Below are 12,577 nucleotides of genomic sequence, written 5' to 3' on the forward strand. Positions count from 1 at the left end.
TCTGTCTCAAAAAAAAAAACAATATTCTAATCTTTAACTGCCATTTATTAGAAGTGTTTACTCTCTAGTTTCTATCCATTTATTGCCTGTAATTCTAAGGTCACTAAGCAAGTAAGAACCAGACCTGCACTTCTGAACTTAGCCCTTCCCAGGACAAGCTGCTTACAAACTGTTCTGCAACAGAAACGATTTACAAGAGGGTGAAAAGAACGTTGGTGTATCGCAGCCATGGAAGTCTAAAATGACCCTGCAAGACATCAGCTATGACACCCAACAAACAAGCCTTTTTAATATTTAAATCCAGGAAGCAGTCTATTTTCTGTAAATTATAAACTAAAACTAGGGGAGACCAAAGGCAGTGAGGTCAACTTAAGGAGTTGTTACTGTGATCTTGGTGGAAGGCCTCTTTAATACAGGATGATAGCCTGGGAAGATGGGAACCATAGTTTAACCCTGAGAAATAAATGCAATTCATCTAGAACATGACAGTAAAGAAAAATATTTTTAAAATGAAATTTTGGAATTAGGAAAAGTACCGTTTTGATAAATTGACTCTAAGTAAGCTGTTGGCAGGACATCCAAGCAGTGTGTTCTGCCCACAGCAGAGTGTAGGTTTAAACAGGTAATCTATCAGTTAAAGAAAAAATGAACCTTTAAATGAGAGAGCTTTGAAAGCAGTAGGAATTCAAATATGAGTCAGTATCTACCTTCTCCCCCAAACAATCAATTAGGGTTCTTTCATTCTAAATATTATAATGTTTAAAGACCACAATCATTTCAGATGTGTTATGTATAAATTACCGAACGCCAGGGAGCCCCCGCTCTGGTGTCCTTTATCGCCATGTTGCTTTTCACTGGTGACATTTTACAGTGTCACTTCTGAACATTTTCTATGCATTCAGATATGTATCTTTTTTGCTTGTTTTTAAAACAAGGTCTCACCCTGGCTAGTCTTCAGCTCTGGGGCTCAAGGGATCCTCCCACCTCAGTCCCAAATAGCCTGACTACAGGCACACGCCGTGATGCCTGGCATGTATTTATCATTTTAAAGCATCAGTTGCAAAGAACAAAAATTCCCTACTATGTATAATGGAAGTTGCCTATATGATAGACAATATTGTCACCAACTTCCAAGTAATTGGTATTTTTAAGCTGAAAAAGTACTTTCTTGTAAATACTAAATCAAAAACCTAATTCACAGTGGCTCACACCTGTAATCCTAACATTCTGGGAGGCTGAGGCAGGTGGATTGCCTGAGCTCAGGAGTTTGAGACCAGTCTGGGTTAGAGCAAAACCCCTTCTCTAAAAGATAGCTGTGTGTTGTGGTAGGTGCCTGTAGTCCCAGCTACTTGGGACGCTGAGGCAAGAAAATCACTTAAGCCCAGGAGTTTGAGGTTGCTGTGAGCTATGATGTCACAGCACTCTACCCAGGGTAAGAAAGTGAGACTCTGTTTCAAAAAAAAAAAAAAAAAGAAAGAAAAAGCCCAATTCAACATCCAATCAGAAAGTAGTGACCAGAAAATAGTGACTACACACTTGTCACAGTCCCATGCTATAACAACTCATAGTCACCTTCATAAGATCACACAACTACCCACTAATTAGTATCCTTAAAGCCCTTATTTAAAATTTTAAAATTCCAAATTATACAGAGCTAACCCTCATCTCACAGAGGGGTCCTCAGGCTGCCACTTCAAGACTGAGGCCCCAATGCTTTGACCCATTTAATAAATTCTTATTAAGCATCTCCATATGTGCCTCATAATAAAGATGTCCCGGCTGTTGGAATTTAGTGTCAAAGAGGATGTGATTGCAAAAGTTTTTTGTTGTGCTTGTTGTTCTGAGATAGGGTCTTGCTGTGTTGCCCAGGCTGGTCTTGAACTCCTGGCCATAAGCAATTCTCCACTTTGTCCTCCCAAAGTATTGTATTACAAGCATGAGCCCCTGTGCCCCACATTAGGGCTTTCATGCCGACAAGTGACATGACGGCTAGCCAAGTTCCCCTCCTTGCCCCCAGCTACATCGCTTCTGGACCACTCACTATCATTTGAGAAGCCACGTAAGCCAGCCTGCCACGTGAAGATCCAAGTGGGGAAACAGCATCTCCCACCCTGCCGCCAGCAACATTATCCTCTCAAAGGGTCTGAATGCCTTGGCTCCCACTGCATCGAGCTGCTAGTGATAACTGGGCTTTCAAAGTGGTACACATGACCGTTCTAGAAAACATAACACATTCAGACTGTCTTTGGTTTACCCAAACATACGCCATTCAAACGATTTTTGTTTTTAATAAAACTCATTATGAGGAAACTGGGGGGTGCTAACACTGGATTTTAATAAAGATAGGCATAATTAACTATAATTTATTTTGTGAAAAAATAGGAAAGTTAGTGGCTGAAAAAGATGGCAGAGATTTGGTTTCTAGTATTCCTTTGACTTGGATTCCCCTCACATCTCTGCTCCCTGCCACTTGAGCACCAGCCGTTAGACCTGGTGACCGCCCTGCCCGCCAGGCGGTGACGCATACAGCGCCCCCTGCCCCATCAGGGGAAGTGTGCATGGCCTGTGGCTCCACACACTTTGTTTATGCTAACCTAGTTCTGGTTCTGACTCAGGAGCCCAATCTGCACCTCTGTCACCTGAGACTCTGGCACTTCCAGCTGGGTCGAACCTATTATAATGCCACCAGAACCCTAATGCTGGCTGGAACCTCACAGCATTCCAAATTTCTTACATAAATTACTTTTCAACTGAAAAAAAAAAGACTCATCAGAATAAGGACACTTAGGCATGTCCTTAACTTCTCCCCCCCCCCGCCCCCAGCTTTTGGCCGACATACTAAACTAAATAATAAATACCCTCTTTCCCCATCTGTGAGGCTAAGCCAGCAGCGTCTGGGGTTGGTCTACAGTGTTCAGAAAGGGCCAAGCCAGTGAGGAGGCTCCAGCGGCCTAACAAGGCCTTGCCAACTAGTGGACATAGTGTCCAGCACCAGCCCTTGGGCTGTCCCTGAGAAGGGACACTAAGGGGAGGAAGGCCTGGCCTGCTGAACAAGGAAGTCGGAGGGGCTCACAGAAATGTGAGCACACTGTCATCACCACTCAGCAGGCCTTGCCAGAAAAAGGGCAAAGAATGTGGGTCTGAGGTAACCTAGGTACCCAATGACCAAGAGAAAGGAACAATACTGCCTGGAGGTGTGGAGCAGCCAGAGGAAGACTTGCCGGGAATTTCAGAGGGAGGGGAAGAGGGATTCACAGCCCGGCAGCGGCAGCCTCCGTCTCCTCCCTCACATCTTCCTGGTCCTGACAGGGACCCACTTGTGACTCCTGTGGAGCACTCTAAGCTTTCTCTTTGTTCTTAAATAAAATTCACACAGAAACATGTGTCGTTGCTTTCTCTCCCCATACTGCCAGAGCAGCTCAGGTTCTCAGTTTCCACTCACTTTCGATTCCTGCTGTATCTTGGTGGAACTTTCTAGATCAACTGAGTAATTGAACCAGGTCAACTGCGTTCACAGAACTGGGCCCTCCAGCCCCCAAAGTCCCTCCTGGGTGTCCTGAGGACTGTGTAAGGGAAGCAGCAGCATTCTGTCAGAGGATGGGTGCCACCTCCCCGGCAGTCTGGACGGACGATGCCAAACTTCCCAGGTACAGGGGGACATGCAGCGCTCTGGCCATCGCTCACGGACTAAGGTGTTTGAACATGACAGAGAACTGGCCTGGGAGCTAAGGCTGATCCCCTGGGCCAAGTCTTGGATGAAAGGGTGGTCAGGAGTCCCAGTGCCTGTGAGGACACTGGCAGCCTTCAGATGCTGAAGGTCTGGGGGCCACCCTTTCCCAGGCACAGGTCCTGGTCTTTCAGGAGCTCCTCAGACACTCCCACTTGGCAGTACCTGGGGACATTGGCCACAAGGCCCAGACACATCATGCAGTGCCCCGAGCGACTCATGGGTCAAGCCAGGCCTACTGTATAGGCAGGGAGGCCAACTCAACCCAGCCAGGTGCCCAGCCGCTCCCGGGGAACCCAAAGTCAGGCCTGGAAGTCAATGGGTCCCTCACTCAACCCCTGACAAAACTGTTTCTAAGACCCAATAATCATATTTCTGAAACAATTCATCATTTAATAAATCGTTTATTTGAAAATCAACATACATACACTAAACCTAACAATTTAGACGTTTGCAATGCACAAGCCTGTAGAATGACACTTCATTTGCAAATTTAAAATGTTATATAAATAGTTCATTGCATACTCTAAAGGTACTTCATTTATAATCTTATTTATGCTTACCAACTCCCCTCTGAAGAAATGGACACTACTTGGTCCTAGCTGAAGTCTTTTAAGTTCCAAATAAAGCTTTACTGTATTTGAGGCCCTCCAAAGCTGAAGTACTGATCCCTTCAACCCTTTGTTTCCTGCTTGAACCGGGCGTAAGTTGTGTGAGCACACGGAGTTATACACACTCTCATCTGTTGGGTCTATTCTAAACTTACAGCTGACTCTCCTGTCCTCAGCTAAGTGTGTACAACTCACACATGGGAGGGAAACACGGGGCCCTTAAGTCAAGGTGGTTAACTTTCACTATTTTGCTGAAGATTCTTATTTAAATATATATGAAGAAATTAATCCACAGTTTTTTACATTAGAAATTTTAAAAATTTAATTGGCCTACAATAATTGCATGTATTTGTGGGGTACAATGTCATGTTTTGATCCCTGCATATACATTGTGAAATGATCTGAGATAATTAGCGTATCATCACTCCAAACATTTCTCATTTCTTTGTAGTAATAACACTCAAAATCCTCTCTAGCTATTTTGACTATTCATTCCATCATTGTTAACTACAGTAACTCTACTATGCAATGGGACACCAGAACTTAGATTTCTAATTGTAACTTTGTACTCATTAAGAAAGGTTTTATGTGCAAATAATGACCAGAAGATCTACCCATAAATCCTGTTTTCCAGAAGCAGAAACATTTTAAAGGAAAACTGCAGAAATCTTAAAAGGCACTGAGATGCCTCTGCTTCTAGATCACTGATAAGCTAGAAAAATAATGCTTGTTTTACTAGGAACCACAAGTTAGAATCGAGCACTTGACAAACTGGAAATTATATAGTGTCATTTCAGGCTAAAATTACTCAACATCCCCAATATCTACCACCACCTATCAGAGTGAAACCAGGTCAAAACAGCATAGCGTGATTAGACTTCCTAAAACAGTTAACTATTTTGAAATTGCACATGAACTTTATGGACCCCCTGTATAAGGTCTTTATGTTCTTCTAAAATGCTAATAAACCAAAACAGGGAATACTGAAATCAAATTGAAAGATCTGAGGATCCTTGTCACACAAATTGTTAGTTCCTTACTGTACCCTCCACCTTCTAAGACATTTTACTACAAATAAAATTTTATTTATCACTAGCCATGAATTGTTGCCATTACTTATTACACAATGCTGACGGGTACCACTACCCGAATGACACGGCCAATTTATAACCACAGTTCACTTCCGTATTTACTATTTCCATGATTTACATAAGCACAACAGTGAAGATTTAACTTTGAGGGGCAATCTGTAAGGACCATTTTGCAAACAACAGTGTAGGAGAGATGTATTTGTAGTCACCCTTGATTAACCTTATGTAAAAAATAAACAATTGAGGAATTCTAAGCCTCTAAACAAGATTTACCAATGTCAGGTAGAAACAGTTACAATGAGATATTTTAGGAAGCCCAGTCCATGTCCACATCCTCCTCCTCTTGTATCTGCTTTCCTTTTGTGCGTGAGGGGCCCAGATACAACGAATGCTTTGCCGCACTACCCGAACTTCCTGTAGGTCTTTTTCTTCCATCCACTCACTCTAAACGCAGGTCGGCACTTCTGCTCCAGCTCTTTGACTTTCCTCGTTGCATCAACAGTTTCATTCTACAGCTCTCACTGGCATTTGACAGGTTCATTTCTGCATTTTTCAAATTCAGGTGAATTAACTTTTTACACCAGCTGCTTTATGGAATGCTTTGAGTCCACTCATTGTGAGGATGGTTCTTTTTTAAATTGTTATGGCATTTGGATTTACAGAATCTAAGCAGCCTATAATAGTTGCAGACAGAAACACACCAGGGTAGTGGGCCCCAAAGGGAAGCAGCACTTCCCAATGTGCACAGCCCTCACTGCCCAGACACCAAGCTTGAGAGAAAGGCACTTTAGAATCCCAGGTTCTAACCCATCTTTTTTGAAGAAAAGTGATGCATAATTTCTGTATAATTGACAGAGAACTTACAACCTTTTCAGCTAGTTTTAAAATGAGTTTTATCAAATTTCTAAATTCACTAGTTTTTAAAACTTGCCTTAATAAAAGGTCCCAAACCTAGGCAACCACTAGAAACCACATAAACTTGCCCAAGAAGGTACTTCAAAGCATCTTAGTCTTCAACATGGGGGAAACAACGGATTCCACTAAATCCTACAGAGCACTTTTTTTTTTTTGAGACAAGAGTCTCACTCTGCCCTGGGTAGAGTGTGGCGGTGTCACAGCTCATAGCAACCTCAAACTCTTGGGCTCAAGCAATCCTCTTGCCTCAGCCTCCCAAATAGCAGAGGCTACAGGCACTTGCCACAACACCTGGTTAGTTTTTTTCTATTTTTAGTAGAGGCGGGGTCTTGCTCTTGTTCAGACTGGTCTTCAACTCCTGAGCTCAAGCAATTCACCCACCTCAGCCTCCCAGAGTGCTAGGATTACAGGTGTGAGCCACCGTGTCCTGCTCTGAAGAGGATTTTTTGTGAAAAACAGCCTGGTGTGCTAGAGATTAGACTCCCAAGACAATTCTACATTTTACTAGGGAAACTTTTAAAAGAGTTTTATCTTATGAGTGACAGCTGTGCTCACTGACATCATCATTACCATCTAGCCCTCAGAGTATAACCAAAGGCACTAAGGAATAAGACGTACATTTCTACTCACATAGCAACAAACACAACTACCAGCTTCTTTTTTACCCAGGAAGAATATTTTCAAGAGGCTCAGAAAAACTAAACATTAGAAGATTTAAGAGCTTCCAAAAATTTAATCAAAATCTACTGCACATTTTCTCCATACAAGTAAGGTACTAAATAAATTACATTTAGGTGTCCTACTAATATATATGTATTTTAAAAAATCAGATACTTCTCATTTAAGAGAAAGGAGCATGGGTAAAGGATGAGCTATACATCCAACTCAAATTACATTAAAAGCCAAATACAAACAAAAGTGAAATTTTCCTAAAAGGAAATAAATACTCACTATTCCTCTCCTGAAGTAGGTAAAGTACACTAAAGAAAAAACCTATCTGGATTGAGACACTTTCTCACTTTGATATATGTAAATAAAAATAAAATCCATGTTGTCTAAATTGTTAGAGTTATATAGTTAGAAATCCGTATGCTACTCTATGGGCAGGTCAGCTAGGGGAAGTACGTTAGCACGATCATCTGGATTGGCTGTCTGCACACTGGGCAGGGCTTATTCCTCTTCTTCAGCTTCTTTGCACACGTGAAGCATGCCATAAGATGTCCTGTTTTGCCATGGACAATGCAACCATTTTTAGGTCGACCTTGGCAAATCACACAAGGTTCAATGGCACTAAGGGGAAAGCTGGACTCCAAACTCTCTTCTTTGTCTTGGGTTTCCTCCCTCTCAAACTCTTTGACATCTTCTTGGCTGCTGTAAATAATGCTATTGGAAGTTGATGGCTGAGAATAGTCCTCACTGTCTTGTGACTGGGAGGCCTGAGTGATTTTATCATCATTTACCTCCACAGATGACTCTTTGGAATCACTCCCTGTAGTTTTTTTACAATCCGGAACATCAAAGCCCTCTTCGGCTTGTGCTGAGTTTTCTAGTTTGGCTTTCTCAGAGATATCCCTTCTGTCTTTTCCTTTATCTTCAGGAAGCCAATTCTCACGAAGGGTCCAACATCTGTTGCAATGTGATGGAAGAGGAGGATTCATTTCATTGCATGAAGTACATTTCCAATAGTCCTTCAATGAAAAAAGACACAGAGTTAGTTTCTATAACCCTTTAACTACTAGTCCTAACAAGGCTAACTTTAGCATGTCTAAGGTAAAATGAATCACACAGCTCAATATTTAGCATTTCATGTTTTATATAAAATAGTCAATGTGTACAGCATGAGGAATTACAGTTAATAATATTGTATACTAGAAATCTACTGAGAGTAGATTTTTAGGTACTTGAACTATACATTTGAGGTACTTTAACCAAGATTACTGTTCAAAATAATAGGTTACAACTTGCTTGACTATACTAATCATTTCACTATTTATATATGGTGGTGCCAAAAAATGTATACACATTTTAAAGAAGGAAAAAACTGCATTAAAATTATAATAATCAATATATACCAATAACATTTGTTATCCTCGATCTCTTGTAATTGTAGAAGTCAAATGTAGTATTACAATTATAATACAATTTTTTCCTTTCTTAAAATGTGTGTACACTTTTTGGCACCCTCTCTATATCTGTCAAAATATCGCATTTATATACCTCAAATATATACAATAAAGCAAAGATTTTTAAAAGTCAACATGTAACAATCTCTCTTCAAATAAGAGACTGTAAACAATTTTTTTCCCAACCATATCTACCTGAAAACTCCTAAAACTAAAAATGCATTCACTGTGATATTAATCATGTGCCTAAAAAGTTTCAGGACACAGATACTATTGGTTCATCTAGTTGAAGCAAGTGTCACAGGGTATTTTACTCTGTAAAGTTACCTAGTCCCACTCCCTTAAAGCCTCAACCCTGGACACAATCTCTAGAGTCCACTCGATCAATCTAGATAAAAGTTGTCTCCTAGAGAACCTCCCAATCCACCAGAGGTAGTACTACCTCAGCAACACTCTCAGTCACCGCTCAACTGAGTCCACCCAACTCTACCCTCAAAGGAAATGCTACCTTGTTCTCGCAAACCTGTTATCCTCCGTCACTATCCACAACGTACACCCCTTTGTCTATCCTTCCCTGTGTTCCCAAATGTGTAACTGCTCCGTGTTTCTTCCTCATCCCAACCTTTCTCATCACACACTCTTCTACGCCCCCAGCCCCCTTACTCAAGTATCCTTAGGCCTTGCCTTAGCTGAAGCATGGGCCTCGCCTGAGTAACTTTATAAGTAAAACAGCCAAAAAAGGGGCTTTCCCTCTATAACAGCAGTTCTCAACCTGTGGGTCATGACTCTTCTGTAACAATGAAAATACATCGCGGCATTAGGAAGGTTGAGAACCACTGCTCTATAACCATTTTGAGACTGCCTGACAAATGATGTAAGACAGTCCCAATAAGGGCAGAGACTGGTCACTTTCCCACACTGGTTCTTTCAAATTATGAAAGGTAGTTTCCCCTAGCTCATAAAACCAAAGACAAAGGTCTTGCAATATTGAACAGAAAATGCTTCAAGAATTCTAATAAATTGCAAGATCTCCTTGTGTACCTATAATATTTCACTCAACTTGACATCAAATGGGTCAATTAGTTACTAGTTTTCCACTAATACAGCAAATATTTTGAAAAAGATCTTAATACTTCATCTTTTGTAAATCTGGGTAATTAGTATTTCTAACTCAGAAAAAATAAAATTTATTTCCCATTCAAATACAATAAAAGTTTAATTTTTAATTATATTAAGAGCAAAAATTAAACTGATAATACTCAGTTAAATAAAAACTTTCTAATACTTAAGGAACCCAGTGTAACACACATGAAATGTAAGTTTTAATTTCTTTACTGGCAAATTCTACCATATTCTAATACAAATCAATATTAAAAATCCTTATATTTATAAAAACAAAACCATTTATATTTGACACAACTGGCAAAATGCTGGTGACTGCTACAGCTAGGTGAGCACACTAAGATGCATCACACCACTTAGTGCTATACATACTTGATATTTTCTGTATTAGAATCTCTAAAAGTTCAAATTCCAGAACATAAAATTATAACAGATCTCACAACAAATAAAAGAAGAAAAATGCTTTAAATCATTCAGATTTTAAGATAAGATTTTAACTTTATAAAAACCACCCGATTTCATGGAGGAGACCTCTAGACATACTTTCCCAATCTTGACCTCAGTAGTATTTTTTGATTGCTTAAAAAAGTAGATATATACTTACAGCTAGAGAAATTTCAGGATCTTCTTCAAATGAATCTGTATCACTCTCCTCTGCTTGATACACAGTAACTCGATACACCTAATAAAACAAATTCATTACTGTCAATTCATCCCCTTTCTTCCTTCAATTAAGGAGGCTTCTTAGCAGTAACTCCTAAAACAAATAGTGTGTACCACTGACTATGAATGAGAAATTCTGAGACAACGGTCAAGTGCAGTAAGGATAAAGGGGGGAAATGGAGGACAGTGAAATCCTCACCCAGCCTGGGAAAAGTCAATAATTTCTAAAACAAACAAAACTAAACAGCAGTAAGTGGTTTTAGGTTATAAATATGGAGGTATTAAACAACAGGGAAATAGCTAGAAATGTTGAAAGCAGTCACTTCCAGGAAACATAGATGGAGGTACTATTTGACATTAAAACTTCACCTATGAGGCCAAGTGTGATGGCTCACGCCTATAATCTGAGCACTCTGGGAGACTGAAGTGGGTGGATCACTTGAGCTCAGGAGTTCAAGACTGACCTGAGCAAGAATGAGACCCTCATCCCTACTAAAAACAGAATAACTAGCCAGGCGTTGTAGCAGGTTCCTGTAGTCCCAGCTACTTGGGAGGGTGAGGCAAGAAAATCTCTTGAGCCCAAGAATTTGAGGTTGGTGTGAGCTATGACGCCACAGCACTATATCCAGGGTGACAAAATGAGACTCTTGTCTCAAAAAAAAAAAAAAAAAAGCATCTATGTCTCACTTTTATAAAGAGCAAGTTAGTATCACAAGAGGGTAACTGAATATTTTAAAAAATGAACAGACCATTATAAGAATGTTTCTTAAGGCCTACTGACTTTCTGGCATTAACAAGAATATAAAAATATAAATCAAATGACAAGATATATTTCAGTCTGAACAAATCAAGAAGCAAACTAATACTTCTGTTTGAACAAATCAAGAGGCAAGGATTTCAAGTGAAATCTGAATAATCTCAATAAATTTATTACTTCAATCTCACAGTCAATGAACATGGAAAATATTAAACAATTTTCTAATATAACTGGAGGGAAAAATATTACCTCATCATCTTCATCTGAGAGTTCTTGTCCTTCTTCACTAAGACTATAATCTTCCGAATCAAGAGATTCAACTTCAAATTCTACACTAAACTGATCTGAAACTGAATCCTGATCCAACCAGTCACCTGAATGTTCACTTACACCAGCATCAAGATCCTGAAGAAAGAAAAAACACTGTGTCAATATGCATTACCTCCTAGCTTGTGACCGTCTTCTAATCCATCCCTGAGCCTCTATTCCCCCCCTCCAGATCCACCCCACACGCTGGCACTAGATTAAGGTTCAGGATTAGCACCACTACATTATTATTTCCCCTATTCAAAACCCTACTGCAGCACTCTGGGAGGCCAAAGCAGGTGGACTGCTAGAGTTCAGGAATTTGAGACCAGCTCTAATCAAGAGCAGAAACCCCTTCTCTACCAAAAATAGAAGTAGCCAGGCATTGTGGTGGGTGCCTGTAGTCCTAGATACTCAGGGGGCTAAGGCAAGAGAATCTTTTGAGCTAAAGAGTTTGAGGCTGCTGTGACTACTGAGCCACAGCTCTCTACCTAGAATGACAGAGTGAGAGTCTGTCTCAAAAATTTAAAAAACCCACTCACGCCTGTAATCCTAGCACTCTGGGAGGCCAAGGTGGATGGACTGCCTGAGCTCACAGGTTTAAGACCAGCATGACCCAGAGCTAGGCCTTGTCTCTCAGAAAAAAAAAAAAAAAAAAAAACATAGTTGTGCATTCTGGTGGGCACCTGTAGTCCCAGCTACTTGGGAGGCTAAGGTAAGAGAATTGGTTTGCTAAGCCCAAGAGTTGGAGGTTACTATGAGCTATAAGGTCACGGTACCTACTGAGGGCGACAAAGTGAAACTCTGCCAAAAAAATAAAAACTCACTGCAGAAAGGAAAAAGGCCACAGCCCCTTGTCACTGAGGATACACAGAGTTTAACGACATCAACATCTTCATCTTATCTTCAAATAGACACCCTGCTCCCTTACTAAACAGACAATCTAGCCAGATCTAGATTGCTTCCTAAATTAATCATGATACTTCAACTTCCATACATTCCCCCTTTAACAGGAATAATTTGACAGTGTCTAAATCCTACTAATCCTTCATCAGCTAAGCCTCTGTCAATACTGAGACTGAAAGAGACCTTCCACCTTTAGTTATCTTTACCGTTCATACTTACACATTACTGACTACATATTCTCTAACACATTGTGTAAAACTTAATTTTGCAGGCATGCTTTTCATCTGAATTATATGTTCTTTGAGAGCTAATAACTGTCTTTATCATCAAGATTAGCACCACTACATTATTATTTC

The 12,577-nt window shown here is 40.3% G+C and overlaps 1 protein-coding gene across 1 annotated transcript; it reads right to left on the reverse strand.

The window, feature by feature from the left end:
* Positions 1–6,722: 6,722 nt before the first annotated feature.
* Positions 6,723–11,444, reverse strand: LOC111727809 (E3 ubiquitin-protein ligase Mdm2; the record flags this gene model as incomplete). Its single annotated transcript, XM_023517930.1, has 3 exons — positions 6,723–8,032; positions 10,194–10,271; positions 11,259–11,444. Coding segments are annotated over 3 exons (840 nt in total), but the record flags the coding sequence as incomplete, so codon positions are not given.
* Positions 11,445–12,577: the final 1,133 nt, after the last annotated feature.

Source organism: Otolemur garnettii, unplaced genomic scaffold (genome assembly GCF_000181295.1).
Source record: "Otolemur garnettii isolate 467f Iridium unplaced genomic scaffold, OtoGar3 scaffold00125, whole genome shotgun sequence".
In the NCBI taxonomy this organism is placed as follows: Eukaryota; Metazoa; Chordata; class Mammalia; order Primates; family Galagidae; genus Otolemur; species Otolemur garnettii.